A 15,482-nucleotide genomic window follows, 5' to 3' on the forward strand; every position below is an offset into this window, starting at 1 on the left:
AAGTTTTTGGAGTGGTATCCTGATATTTTAAAGAATTTCTGTTGAACTTTGATGTGAGAAAATTAAGTGTTTTGAAATCAAACTATGCTAGGATAGATGATGTCCTTATTCAGTGTGTGTTGAGTTAAGAATTCAGTTATGAGTCTACTTGGAAAAATTAACAAATATAAAACAACCTTTAGATTCTTTATTGTAAAAGGGAATGATATATATAATTGGAAGTTTTGGAACTTGTTATAGGATTCTTTTTTTCAAAATGGCTCCTCTAATATGGTGGATAATTACTTTAATCTGAAGTTCTCCAAAGACTGTGCTCATTGTAAATCTTGGGGGTGAGGGGGAAGGGCTGTAGGGAAGAGGCAGTACATTAGACCAGGGGCCAAGTACATGATAACTGAATGTGCTTTAAACTTCTCACGGTTGCTTTGTGAATAACCATCCAGCTTAGTCTGCTAGGTCCTTGTCACCAGTCACTGCTGTACTCAGCAGCTACCAGCAGGATCATCATGTGTTCCGGTTACTAGTGCTGTTTAAATAACCACCCAAATTTAGTGTTTTCAAACAATAAGCGTTTTGTTATGCTCCTGGGTTCTGTGGTTCAGGGGTTTGGACAGGGCACGGCTTTTTCTATTGTGCAATGTTTGATGCCTCAGCTGGGGAAACTGGAGGTGGTCAAATGGCCGGGAGCTGTAATCATCTGGGGGTCTTCTTCACTCACAGAGCTGGCTGGGCTGAGATGACTGGAAGCTATCACTTGGCCAGACCCACCTACACATGGCCTGCCCATGCGACCTGGACTTTTCACAAACATGGCAGCTGGATTTTGAGAGGGGGCATTGTAGAAGACTCAGGAAAAAGCTGCATTTGGAAGCTGCATACAGCATTAACTTCCATTATAGTCTTAGTTCTGAGTCACTAAAGCCGTATCAGATAAGAGGCCACCAAGAAATGTGTGGATATGTTTTAAAACTGCAACGGTATATCCTGAAAGGAAGAGCTAGGCCTGTGTTGCGCTTGTTGGCCATATCTTCAACAGAAACGTGTCCTTGATCTCTTGTAAAGATTACTAGTACAGTCTCCAATGAGCAAGGACACACAGGTGTTAGTGCAGGTCATAGGCTTGTGTTCTGGTAAAGTACAAATATTTGTATGAAATCTTGCACTTTTGTCATTAACCAACCTTCTGTCTTTATGTCGTCTGTGCCCTTCCAGCCAGACTACCAGGAACATACATGTACCTGAGCAGGGTGGGCTTAGTACTTTTGCACTAAAGCAGAATAGGCACATGGGGAACTGTGGGCTTATAATAGGACTTGGGCTTTGGTTAGATAATTTGGGAGAGGGTCTAAGAACCTGGAGGTTCATGTGTCCAGGCTGACCTAGTCCAACCGTGCATGGACCCAACTCTCTTGCTTCAACCAAGCAGCTGGAGGTCATGTTTCTGGTAGGTTTGTACCAGTGTAAATTCATAATTGCCACCTAAGCTACCAGCACTGCCAATAATGCTACTGTGTTTATTACCTTGCTTATTTCAAACTCTCCACTCTGTTCCTCATGATTCACAGAAGAAATCGGGCAAATGTACACAAATGCATCTGCATTCATTTTATCCCTCCTCTTGTGCAGGAAGTATCCCTCCTGTTCAGGGCCAGCTACTTCACTTGTTCTCAAATCCCATGCCCTCTCACGCTCTCGTGAACTCTGCTGTTACTTGGTCTGTACTTTTTCAAATCCCTCTATTGGCCCTTTGCATGAGCTGTTGAACATGTCATTCCTCTCATCAGGAGAAATCTGGCCCTCACATTTCTCTGCAGTTCTGCTTCCTAGCCAGATTCTTTAAATGCCCCATATTTGTTTTCCATTTCCTTCCTATTTTGCTCTTCAGACCAATAGCTTCTGCTGCCCCTATATACAACAGCCTGTGGTAGAGCTGCCAAGGACATTTATGCTACTAAATCCAGTAGATACCTGACTCTAGCTTGTACTCTAGGCAATATCTGACACTATCAAGGGGCACCAAAATTGAAAACCTCTAGGCATCTGGAATAGAATAGCCTTTTTTCTGGCTCTTCCTCAGTCTTTGTGGGATTCTTTTCTCTTAACTAATGTGTAAGTATTGGTGTTCCTCAAAGCTCAGTCAACATTTTCTTACGTCACTATATCCTTGGACTATTTAATCCTCTCCTAAAGCTTCAGTTAGCAGCTATCAGTGTTGACCTCCAGATTTGTTTCTAATCTGTTTCTAGACCTTTGTTAATATATTTGAACTAAGATGACTTCTAAAATTGAAGCCCTGCTGGGGCGTCTGAGTGGCTCAGTCGGTTGAGTGCCTGCTTTTGGCTCAGGTCATGATCCCAGGGTCCTGGGATCGATCCCTGCATCAGGCTCCCTGCTTGACAGGAAGCCTGCTTCTTCCTCTTCCCTTCATTCTGCTTGTGTTCCCTCTCTCTCGGTGTCTCTCTCCACGAAATAAATAAAATCTTAAAATAAACTAAAGTCCTGCTATTCCCTAAATTTTCTTGTGTCTGTCTGATTGATGGCACTGCCCTCTATCCACTCGCTCCAACCAGAACTCATGGAACTGTTTTTAACTACTATTCAGTTATCTCCAAGACTATTGAATTTGATCTAAATATTTCTTGGAGCTGTGCTCTCCATCCTCACTGTCTAATCTTGAGTCTGAAATGCCGTCTCTCCCATTGTGTTTTCAAAAGACTACTGGCCTCCCCACATCTCTTTGCATCATACAATCCGTTCTTCACTCAGACATTCCAGGGATCTTCTAAAGTACAGATAGTGTCACAAAACCCCTTAGTAGTAGACAGTTACAGATAGAAGATTCTTAGTCATTAAAGAAAAAGGTGGGAACAGGACAGGACCTAAGTCAACACCGTGTAATACAAATTGATGTTACTGATTGATGAAAACAGGGCATCTAAGGGTGGCTTTATTAACTTTTACATAAGATTGAGGCCAATTTGCTTATCAGACTTTCAAAAACAGATGAATTTAAGGAGTTAGATTTCTTCTTATTCCTTGGTGCTGCTACCTTTGCTTAAAAAGTCCTCGATTGTCAACAACAGCCAAATTATGGAGAGAGCCCAAATGTCCATTGACTGATGAATGGATAAAGAAGATGTAGTATGTATATACAATGCAATGCTACTCAGCCATCTAAAGAAAAAAAAAAAAAGAAATCTTGCCGTTTGCAACAGTGTGGATGGAGCTAGAGTATATTATGCTAAGTGAAATAAGGCAGTCAGGGAAAGAAATTACCACATGCTCTCACTTGTGGAATTTAAGACAGAAAGCAGATGAATATATGGGAAGTGGGAATAGAAAAAAAGGAGAGGGAAACAAGCCCTAAGATAGTTTTAAGGATAGAGAACAAATTGAGGGTTGATGGAGGGAGGTGGGTGGGGGATGGGCTGGATGGGTGATGCGTGCTAAAGAGGGCAACTGTGGTGAGTGTTGGGTGTTGTATATAAGTGATGAATCACTTAATTCTACACCAGAACCAATATTGCACTGTATGTTAACTAAGTAAAATTTTTCTAAAAAGCCCTTGTAATAGTTTGCCATCACTTTTTAAGACAAAGCCCATAATTCATAAATCCATAATCTGGCCTTTGCCTATCTCTGAGTCCCCATTCAGGCTTCTCTTTCCTAAAAGCCTCTCCCTCCTCTTTAACCATTCTTAAATCAAACTAGCCTTTTGAGGGGGCAAGATCTTTCCTTTGGGTCTCAGGGTCTTAACACAGGCTGTTACCACTGCTTGAAACACTTTCCCCACATTGTACTTGGCTAACACCTACTTGCCCTTTGGATTTCAGTGGAACTACTTCCTCAGCCTCAGGTCTGTGCACTACACGGTCTCACAGACCTCTGTATTTTAGTTTAGGAACATTTAGCCACTACTGTGACCAAATTATTGTCTACTCCTTTCATTCCAGTTAATCTCCACCCCCCACCCCTCGACCCTAGATCGCATGTCCTGCTTTTATACCTAAGGTGCCCAGCACATAGTAGGTTCCCCATAAACATCTGATGATAATAAATTTAGCAGACACGCTGCTTGCTATTTTAGAAAAGAAGTGCAGATACAGACTTGGTACCAAATTAGGAAGAGAACTCTATCTTTGGTCAAGTTTCTGTTTGGCTGCTTTTTTAACAGCTTGTTTGGATTATTTAAATAAGCATTACTCCACTAAAATCCACTCATGTAGTTAGCACTTGGCCGAACGGCGCTCCAGGACGAAGCACAACCCGGTGGGACCGGTCCCAACTCGATATGGGAAGTAAAAATCAAGTAGGAAGCAACCACATTCAGGACTGGGAAAGCCCGCCTCCCTTACTTCCGGTCCCGCCTTTCGCTAAGAGCGCGACGGGGACTGGCCGCCGGAGCGGAGGGCGCGGATGGGGCGGGACTTCCTGTCTTTTTCCGGAGAGGTAGGATGCTTCCCCAGGTTGCGGGAAGATTTGAACCGCTGTTGCTTTCCTGTGTTTTGTTTTGTTTTGTTTTTTTACGGGTTCATAGTTGGCGCTGCCGCTTCTCTCCCGCTACCCAAACAGGAAGGACGTCTCGGCCAAAGCACTCTCTCTGTGGCCTTATTCCCTTGCGGCTGTGATTGTTTTCTCTCATCAAGAAACATCACTTGTTGGAAATTTGTCAAATTCAAGAAATAACCCTCGAGAAGCAGTCGTGGGCAGGCTTCAAGCATTTTGGCAAATTAAAGGGGCCTTTGGCCTCATTTCCACGACTTTTCATCTCAGAACTGCCGTGTGAGTCCAAGACGTTGGGTTGTTTTGGTGAGGCCTTTTCACTAACTAGGTATTGCCATTTGGAAGAATGAGCGCCATTGATAGCAAGTACAGACTTGTGGCTTTTTGATCGTTAAACACTTTGACGTAATGTACTGGGTGGTGAAAAACAAACAGGAATAAGATGGTAGAGATGAGGCTGGGATGTGGGTTGGAGCTGGATTATGTTTTCTTATAATATGCCGGGAACTTTAGATTTTCCGTTGTTTCTTGTGTCTGCTTGTTATTTAAAATAAATAACAATTATATCCCAGTAAGCTTTTTTTTTTTTTAATTAAAAACTTGGCCAAACATAGAGACCTTTTCCCATTTGGCAATCAGAAAATACAAGTTTTCCAACCTGTTGTTTTTTTTTCTGAAATAACAAGTGGATATCTGAATTTATATGTATATGTGTGTGTATGCATTTATTGCTATGTTTAAATACATTTATTGTGTAGATACATTTATTGCTATGAATATTTATTGCTTGTGAAAAGAACAAGCATCTGAACAAGTGATGTGAACTTGGTATTGTCTGGATTGTGGAAAGTTACCTGTAACAGCAGTACTGGAAATGGAGAGGGAAAAAACTGAAGAAGGTGCAATATAGCTGCAGAAATGGAGAGGAGGGTTGACGGACTGAAATGGAAAAGGAGCCAGGTTCATAAAAGAAACCTATCAAATCAGCAAGATATGTTATAGGGGTGTGGAGAAAAACAGTGAAAAGTCAAATATTGCTAACATTGAGATGCCATTAACTCAAATTGCAAATTCAGGAGGAGCAGGAATTTTGAAATTCACTTACTTATTCTTTCATCATTAAATAAATATTTATTGCACCCTTATTATTTGCTAAGTGTTATTTTAAATGCCAGCGATACTACTGTGAATAAGACAGATGAGTTCTCTGGTCTGATTTGAGTTTATATCCTAGTGGAAAAAGACAAAAAGCAGAGAAATTAATAGAATCAGTTTTGATAGTGATAGATGGTATGAGTAAAAAAGATGAAATGAATAAAACGTGACTGGGAGGGATGCCTGCGTGGCTCAGTTTATTAAGCTTCTGCCTTTGGCTCAGGTCATGATCCCAGGGTTCTTGAGTCCTGCATCCCACTCCCTGCTCCGCGGGCAACCTGCTTCTCCCTCTGCCTGCTGCTCCCCCCTGCTTGTGCGGTCTCTCCCTCTCTTTCTCTCTGACAAATAAATAAAATCTTTAAAAGAAAAAAAGTGATTGGGAGATGGTTGGAAACAACTTTAATTGAGATGAACAAGTCAGGCCTTTGAGGAAGTGATATTTAAGCTTAAAAGACAAAGATCCAGCCATGTGATAAGCCAGGGAAAGGACGTATTAGGCAGTAAGAACAGTGCAAAGGTTCTGAGATAGGAAACAGCTTGTTTTGAAAACATTAAAAAGTTCAGTGTAGCTAAAGTGTCCTGAAAAAGGAGAAGACAATAGGAGATGACATTTGGAGAGGAAGATGAAACCAGATTGTGTGGCTGTTATAGGTCACAGTTCGGAATTTTATTTAAGTGCAAAATGATAGATTGTGAGCCAGGATGTGTTAGATCTCATTTTAGTTTTAAAAGATCCCTCTGGCTACTGTATGTAGACTGGACTTGAGGGAGTTAATAGTGAAAGCGAAATTAGGAAACGCTATAGAAATCTGCTTTGGTGGGAGTGAGATGTTCCATTTTAGTCATATTGATTAAGTTTGGTTTATCTCTGGCACAAGGACATGAAGAGAGGTCTAGCAGGCAGCTTGAAGTTCTGGGGAGAGGTCAGGTGGATTTGGAAGTTTTCTAGAGAGGGGAAATTAATAAAAGTGTGTGATTGTCCTCAGGAGAAACCATATGCTTTAATGTGTACTTCTATTCCAACATATTTTACAAAAGATTATAGGCATATGCACGTGATTACATACACTGAAAGGGGGTAAGATTTTTTTTAAAAAGCAAGAGTGGGCATAAAAGCAACACAAGTGGTTATAGTAAGAAGAGATGAAATGGGACTAAAGTCCTAAATCCTTGATTTAAGAGAATGGTGAAAGGAAAGATTACACTAAAAACAGAGGTAGGGGTCCCTGGCTGGCTTAGTTGGTAGAGCGTGACTCCTAATCTCAGGATCATGAGTTCAAGCCCCATGTTGGGTGGAGTCTACTTAAAATTAAAAAAAAAAAATAAAATAAAATAAAAACAGAGGGAGATGTAGTGGGAGAAACCATGGCACTCCCTCCTTTTTTTAAAAAAAATTAAAAGGCATATGAAAAGAGAATTTGGTGCAGGGGAAGGTAGAAAACATTATCACAGAGTGATCAATTTAGTAGGATGAAGACTGAAGTTACTGGGTGTAGGAAGACTTTGGTGACCATAATGAAAAATTTCAGTAGAAAAGTGGAGGAAAGTTGGATTACAATGGATTGAAGACAAATGAGAGATAAAGTAGACAATGAGTGGATATCATACTCAAGTTTTTTGGTAGGCAAAAAGAGCATACTGGGGGAAGTTACTTTTTTCTGTCAGGTGAAAATTGATCACCTGAGTAATAGGAGATAATGTCCTAGAAGAAGATAGGTTAGTGTTTAGAAAGTCTTAAAAAGGATGATGTCCTAAGGGCACCTGGGTGGCTCAGCTGGTAGAGGCTCCAACTCTTGGTTTCAGGTCAGGTCGTGATCTCAGGGTCCTGAAATGGAGCTCTGCGTTGAGCTCCACACTCAGTGAGGAGTCTGCTTAAAGATTTTCTCCCTCTGCCATCCCTACCCTCCCTCTTTTCCTCTCTCTCTCTGATAAATGACTACAGTTTAAAACAAAAAAGGATGGTGTTCTAAAGGGAGATGGGTAAGTGTCAGAGAAAGTGGCGATGGTATTAGAAAGGAATCATAAGATTTATTGAGCTGCAGGATGCCTGGGTGGCTCATGGGATGCCTGGGTGGTTCAGTCAGTTAAGAATCTGCCATTGACTCAGGTCATGATCCCTGCATGCTGGGATCGGGTCCTCACTGGGCTCCTTGTTTGGCAGGGAGCCTGCTTCTCCCTCTGCCTGCCACTCCCCTTGTGTGCTCGCTCGCTCTCTCTCTCTCTGACAAACAGACAAACAAACAAATAAATAAATAAAATCTTTTTTAAAAAGAGATTTATTGGGCTCCTACAAAGCGACATTGCAATTCTGGCACTGGGATATCTGTTGTCTGGTTTGATCCTTGCAACAATCTTGTTTCTATGCCCCATTTTACAAATAAGGAAACAAATAGCCTGAAGCTTTAGCTAGTAAATGGGGGAGTGTGAATGGAACCCAACCTCTAATTCCCTTTCAGTCAACCTTATATGGAAAACACAGGTGATAACAGTCATTTTAGAGATAGGGAAGAGAAAATTGAATTCATTGAAATAAAAGTAAGTCTAAAACACTAAAAGGTTAATTAGCTTGCTCAGCAGTGACATGGAACTACTTCCTTAATGTCAGACTGGGAACAAAAATCCAGGAACACTTTTTCAGTGTTCTTTTTTCTTAGGCCTAATAGTTACTTTTGGCCTGCCTTTTGCATATATTACAAAGGATTTGCTATATTCTTATTGCAAACAGGGAATTTGCTTGCTATATGAAATGACTTACTGAGCATATAATTTACAAAAGTTAAACCTCAGGAGAACTAAAGCTATTAAAATTATAAAGGCAGTTATAACTTGGTGGGCTTTTTTCTCCCTCTAGTTTATCTTCCCACATTGGAGTAAAGCCCTGGGAGTTAATCAAGGCATTCTGTTCAGGTTGTTAATTTCAGATCATTTAGAAGTGTGCAGTAAACTAATCACTACTTAAAATTTTATTTAAAAAAAAAAAAGAAAGAAAAAACATTTTATTTTAGAGAGAAAGAGAGTTGGGGGTAGGAGCAGAGGGGGAGGAAATGGAGGGGGGGCAAAAATCTCAAGCTGACTCTGGGCTGAGTGCGGAGCCCGATGTGGGGCTCCATCTCACACGCCACCCAAGAGTCAGACGCCTAACCAACTGAGCCACCCAGGTGCCCCAATAATCACTTTTCCCTCAGCAAAAATAAATGCAGGGGAAATACATTTTGCTTATGTTCTTGGAAAATGCATCCAATTTTTTATGATAGAACTTTTGTACCTGAAAAGAACTATTTGTGCTACCCTATTTCCTATTTCCTTCAGTCTTCACCTTGGAAGGACATTTTATCCCTAGTCCTAGTAATGGCAGCTGAAGTACGAATGGTACTTTATGAAGATGATTCAGTGCAAGTGCAATATGTTGATGGTTCCAGACTGCAGCTTTCTCCGTGTGGCTCCGAATTTTTATTTGAGAAGGCACCTCCTGTTTCAGCACATCCTTTAGAACAACCAGAAAGAATTCGGCAAAGGACACACTTTGTTATTAGCACTTACCGAGTAAGTAAAGATGACACAAAAACGACTCTTTCTGATATCAGAATATTGTTGAGGTGGTCAGAAAATGGAAAGTAGTTAGTATTCCAGATTACTGTCACTCTAAATTGATGTTCAAGTTATTTTACATTTTTGAAGATTACGTTTTGTATTTCTTTTTGTAGGAGCAACTACAGCGAGCCCTAGATTTTCGAAATTCTTTTGCTGTTTGCCCTTTTTTATCTGAAAGCATCATACCTTCTGAAAGGAAAAAGGTAATTTTTGAAAGCTTTTTTTATAAGTAATATTTGAGGGCAAGTACATAGAAACAGGTAGTTTCATATTTAATCTTTTTCTTCATGAGACTTGGGAATACACACCTTGCTATAAAAGGCATAGGCTTATATTTTTCACCAGATTAGGATGTTCTGGTATGTTAAATACTGATTGAGATTCTGAAGGTACATAGTTCATCTTCCTGCCTTTTTCTTTGTAGCCAAAGATTCTACTCAGAACTTTTTTTATTGATGACTTTTTGATTCTCAGAGGTATTCAAAAGTAAGAAATTATGTGGCCATTTTCAATAGTTTATGTGCAGTTCATGTGCAGTAGAGATGTGTAATTTATAGGTATATACATTTTATTTTTTTTGCTTGTATTCTATTTTGAACTTTTATGAATAGTAATATAGCTATCATTTATTGAGGATTTACTATGTGCCAAGAATTAGGAATGATATTTAAAATATTTAATAAGACCAGTCAGTATGGCATGGGTTTCTAATCATCAAAACGGATGTCCAGCCAGTCAGAACAGGTATATTCAGCCCCTTTTTACAGGTGAGGGAACTAAATCTCAGAGAGTTTACCTAATCTTGTTCATGGACATTTTCTAAAAGGCAGTCAGTATTTGAACCCAGTGTATCTGACTCTGAAGACTGTCTTTTAATCACTTTCCACTGTTATCATGATGGCAAAGGAGTTGATAAAGATTGTAAGGTGTAACTTAGCCTATAAGTTAGTGCTACTAACTTTTGAGTAACTTTTTTCATTGAAACTGTATAGTTTGCTGTAGTAGGATTATTAGATAATCTAATTCTAGAAGAGAGAATTTTTTTTAAAGATTTTATTTATTTATTTGACAGACAGAGATCACAAGTAGGCAGAGAGGCAAGCAGAGAGAGGAAGGGAAGCAGGCTCCCTGCTGAGCAGAGAGCCTGATGTGGGGCTCAATCCCAGGACCCTGAGATCATGACCTGAGCCGAAGGCAGAGGCTTAACCTACTGAGCCACCCAGGCGCCCCGAGAGAATTTTTTTTTAAGATTCATTCATTTATATGAGAGAGAGAAAAAGAGAGCATGAGTGAGGGGAAAGGCAGAGGGAAAGGGAGAAACTGACTGACTCCCTGCTGAGCAGGAAGCCTGATGTGGGGCTCAATGTGGGGCTCCATCCCAGGATTCTCGGACTATGACCTGAGCTGAATGCAGACACTTAATTAACTGAGCCACCCAGGCTCCCCAAAGAGAGAACTTTCATTTATTTATTTTTTTAAAGATTTATTTTTTATTGTTTATTTATTTGACAGAGAGAGAGAGATGACAATTAGGCAGAGAGGCAGGCAGAGAGAAAGGGGGAAGCAGGCTCCCTGCTGAGCAGAGAGCCCGATGCGGGGCTCGATCCCAGAACCCTGAGACCATGACCCGGGCCGAAGGCAGAGGCTCAACCCACGGAGCCACCCAGGCACCCCGAAGGGTGAACTTTCTGAACTGACCATCCTTACAACCCAGTTTTGCCATCAGTGAACACTGTACTAACATCTGTACACATAAATAGCATATAAGTTTAAGAGGCTTTCTTGACACTAGTTTTTGTGAATTTAAGTTTTTATATAAATGGAAGCTGAAATGTTTAACTGTTGCCAAGATTAATTGATTAAAAGACTGTTACATGACACCTACTGTTTTTATCTTATATGAAGAGATGCTGTAGGCACTGGCACCAGTTACAAGTCTGTTTGCTATTGGTCAGGATCAGTTTACCTTTGAGTCATTCAGGGTTTTTTTGCTTTTAGATTTATTTATTTATTTGAGAGGGAGAGAGGGTGCGTGCAAATGGGGGAGGGGCAGAGGGCGAGAACCCCCAAGCAGACTCTGCACTGAGTGCACAGCCCGACACAGGGCTCGAAATCATGACACATGAGATGATGACCTGAGCCAAACCCAAGAACCCAGTGTTCAACTGACTCAGCCACCCAGGCACCCCTAGTAAGTCAGTTTTTAAAAGAATGTTGCTCTTTAAACTACCCGGAATTTATTTTAAGGTATGGTACGCCAGGCGCTACTTAGGATAGGTAGTTTATACATGTTATCTTAGTCTATTTGATAGCCCTTTGAGATAGCTTTTCCCACATGCTATTCAGTAATTCCAGTACAATTGATTAAGTCATTCTCCCCTTCCCTCCTTGTTTTGAAAAGTTTATGTTGTCACATGTAACATCTTAAGATATGCTTGATTCTGCTTCGTTATTATCTGAATTGCTCTGTCCATGATTTTTATACTAGTTCTACACCATTTAAGTTGTGATTGCTTTTAATGTAGTACATTGTGTTGTTTGTACATTGTGTGCTGGTCTTCCCTCATTAATATTCTTTTTCAGGGTAGACTTTTGGGAAGGGCTGAAAATCTATCTCTGATCCTTTTTTTTTTTTTTTTTTGGTGAGCAGCAAAGCAAGGTTGATTGATGATTGTACATTTCAAACAAAAATATGTCTAACACTAAATACAGTCAGGATCATTTTTTTCTTTTTCTTCTCTTTCATTTCTTATCTGTATGTGTGTGTTTTACATCTCTATAAGCGAGATAATTTAAACAATATCAAATATTCTGTGGAAAAATGCATATAGACCGACACGTGGCTCTAAGTTTTTCATTCTCTCTAGGTAGTAAAACACAAACCCAGCTTCAAGAGATTTCTTGCCCAATATGTAAGCATCAAATGTATGGAAACATTGGACTGTTGACAAAATACTCCCCGTCTCTCTTTCTCCCCTCCACTCAGCTTATCTTCGTTGACTTCTCAGAAGTGAGATGGCCCAGTCCTGACACCGATGATGGGGTGATACTTACACAGAGCAGCGGCGTGAAGATAGCATCGTTGGATGGACACGCATACCTTTGCCTGCCCAGATCGCGGCATGAATTTACAGTACATTTTTTGTGTAAAGTAAGCCAGAAGCCAGACTCGTCTATAGTATTGTCAGAAAAGAAGAATCAAGCCAGAAAGGACAAGCTAGTTGAAAAAGCAGGCAAAATCTGTACCTATGGAAATTTACCAAGACAGAAACTGAAGAATAAAGAGAATGAACTTTATTGTCCGCTCACGAAATCCAAGGAAACTTCAGAGAAGAAGAGCTGTGCAGACGGAGCTGAAGGGAAGGAGGAGCCACCTCCGCCTGGGACCCGACACACGTGTGTGTACACGTGGGTGAAGCAGCGCTGGCCTGTGGCCTCCTGTCCAGAAGAATGGAAATATCCTTTGTCTCTAGCACTTCATTTTCATAATAAAATCAGCAGTATATCGAGAAGTGAGGCAGACACCACTCAGAGTAGAACATTCACTTCTGAGATTTCAGAGGAAAGAGGAAAAGAGGTTTCTGTTCTTCCCAGGGCCCTGCTACTCAGCTGCCCGGTCCCCCACCTGCACAGGTAATGGAAGAATGGCTCCTTTGTCATCAAGCTCTTGTCAGAGCCTTAACTAAAGATAATTTTTCTATCTCAGTCATCTGCTGCCATTCATAAGGGAAGTTCATTCAGTGGTCCAAAACTTTGCTCATAACTGATAGTAAATCATTTCCCTAGCCCATGCATCTTGTAGGTCCTTATTGTCTGCCCATACGTTGAGTTTGTGCAAGGCTGACTGTATACTGCATCCTCTGTGATGCACAGAGACTGTGGAGATGACCAGGACACAGTCCCTGCTTCTCTGGGAGCTTAGACTCTGTGAAGGTCACCGTCACTGAAAAGATTATGAAAGTGTGGTGATGGCACAGGGCTCTGGTGGTGAGCACAGAGCAACATCAGCTGCCGCTCCGTGGAGCCCATCACATGGGGGGCTGGAGCCCGGAGCTGACGGTTTGTGATCCTGGGTTCGTTCTTTCATGCCTAGTCTCAGAGGCCACGCCTGTCTTTGGTGAGCTGACTATAAATCAATTCATTGAACATTTTTGAAAAAAGCGGTGAGCGTTCCATCGACTAAGAGGTGAATATCCTCTGTAAGGAGTGCAGAAGGGATGGTAATAGCTGACACGAGGTGCCTACGTGCCAGGCACCCCGGCACTGCACCTGTTGGGTTAGCATAGGAATTGCATGAGGTAAGTACTGTTATCACCCCTTTTTATAGAGGAACTTGAGACACAGGAAGGTTAAGTAACCCGAGCAGAGACACATAGCTAGTGTGTACAGAATTGGGCTTTGATCCCAGATTGTCTTTTAGGATATATTTGTTATTTAAAACAAAACAGGGGAGTGATTTTTCAGGCTTGTCATGATTATCTAGTTAAAATTGGAAGTTCTAGTATTTTAAGTACACACTGAAAGAGATTTAGGCTTCTGAATGAGCAGTTTTCAATAACTTGCCACTAACCTCAGATTAAAGTCCGTTTTCTTTAAACATGTCTAAACAGACCTTCCATTTTCTGATCCCTTCCTACATCTGTAATCCTCACCACACTTCCCTTGCTTTTTCTGCTCTTGCTCAACTGGCCTTTTTAGAATTTCTAGAATGCCTGTCCAGGCTTTGTTTCACCTCAACACCCGGTCTTTTCTCAGCCAGGAACACTGCTTTCTCTTTCTCAGCTCGCTAACTTGTGCACATTTTCAGGTCTCAGCGGAAACCTTTCTTCCATTCGGGTGGTTGTCCTAAAGTCCCCAGACAGGATTAGGTTCTTCTACAATCCCATAGCATCCAATAACTCTCCTTTCTTTGTGTTCTGTGTTTACTGTTTAACATCCCTGCTTGATAGGAATCTTCACTGAGGGCAGTGACCGTGTCTGCTTTTTTGGGTGTTATATCCCTAGTGTGAATGACATAGATAATGCAGTAAATATATGTTGTTTGAATCCTAAATTTTAAAGGTTAATAAAACTGTTAATTTATAAAATTGTGCTGAGATTGAACAGGGAGATTGTTAAAAATACTGAAGACAGGGGCGCCTGGGTGGCTCAGTGGGTTAAAGCCTCTGCCTTCGGCTCAGGTCATGATCCCAGGGTTCTGGGATTGAGCCCCGCATCGGGCTCTCTGCTCACTGGAGAGCCTGCTTCCTCCTCTCTCTCTGCCTGCCTCTCTGCCTACTTGTGATCTCTGTCTGTCAAATAAATAAATAAAATCTTAAAAAAAAAAAATACTGAAGACAATACATGGAAAAATAAGAAAAGTTTTCAATTTCCTTCCTACGCTTTTATATTAATTTTTACTTTTCTTTGACCTAACAAGTTAGGCAAGAAATACATCTTGTTACGGTAGCACTATTTTGGTTGACTTCTAAAGGTAATTATGTTGAGTGACCAGAATTGCAAGCTTGTATTTTGTCCTTCACAGGTGGAATTTTTGTGACTCACTTTCTCAAAGACAGTTGGATGAAGAATATTCCTATCCTGAGCTGGTAAAAGTGGTTTGGTACAAAGGTGTAACTTACCGGTAAGGCACCTGTGTTGGAGTGGGAGCTCTTTAGCGATGTCAGAGGGGAGGGAGGCAGACAGATTCCCGCAAAAGGACACTTAGGCTGGGGCTATCATTCTTCTGTTTGGTCCTAAATTTTATAGGTCTCAAAATGTCATTTTATGAGTGCACATAGGGGTCCTGTGACTGATTCACATTAACCATATTCACAGGACTTTTGTGACAACTTCAGAGCCGGAGAGGATTAGTTTTGCTGGTGAATGAAATACTCATGTCAGTTAGGATACCACTTCCCAGCATTAGGGGATCTAGTTGTCTGAATTAGTCACATCAAAATATTGCCTGTTGAGCATGGAATTAGAGAAGATTAGAGGCTCCTCTGTGTCTGCATTATTCCACTGAATTATTCCTACCGCACCACAAAGTATACCTCTCTGGTGACTAGAATGCTAATATTGGCTAGATTCAGGATTTCACTACTATAAATAATGCTAGAAGAGCCCTACACAATTTTGTTCTTTGGGCTCTCCTTTTTTAGATGAAAGCCCACTCCCTCCTGACAACATATTCTTCATATTTTTTTTTTTTAATGGACTTGGCTGAAGTTTTTACACATTTTGGCTGCCTC

At 40.9% G+C, this 15,482-nt stretch overlaps 1 protein-coding gene across 1 annotated transcript in view; it reads left to right on the top strand.

Moving 5' to 3' along the window:
- The first annotated feature begins 4,418 nt into the window (after positions 1–4,418).
- Positions 4,419–15,482, top strand: part of LOC308343749 (uncharacterized protein C5orf34) — a 32,636-nt gene continuing 21,572 nt past the window's right edge. Inside the window, exons 1-5 of the mRNA XM_080804916.1 lie at positions 4,419–4,782; positions 8,968–9,201; positions 9,363–9,452; positions 12,236–12,882; positions 14,774–14,872. Of these exons, the coding sequence (XP_080661042.1) occupies positions 9,007–9,201; positions 9,363–9,452; positions 12,236–12,882; positions 14,774–14,872 (1,031 nt within the window). The 5' untranslated portion in view covers positions 4,419–4,782; positions 8,968–9,006. The remainder of the gene's footprint in view (positions 4,783–8,967; positions 9,202–9,362; positions 9,453–12,235; positions 12,883–14,773; positions 14,873–15,482) is intronic.

Source organism: Martes martes (assembly GCF_963455335.1).
Source record: "Martes martes genome assembly, chromosome: 5".
NCBI classification, from domain to species: domain Eukaryota; kingdom Metazoa; phylum Chordata; class Mammalia; order Carnivora; family Mustelidae; genus Martes; species Martes martes.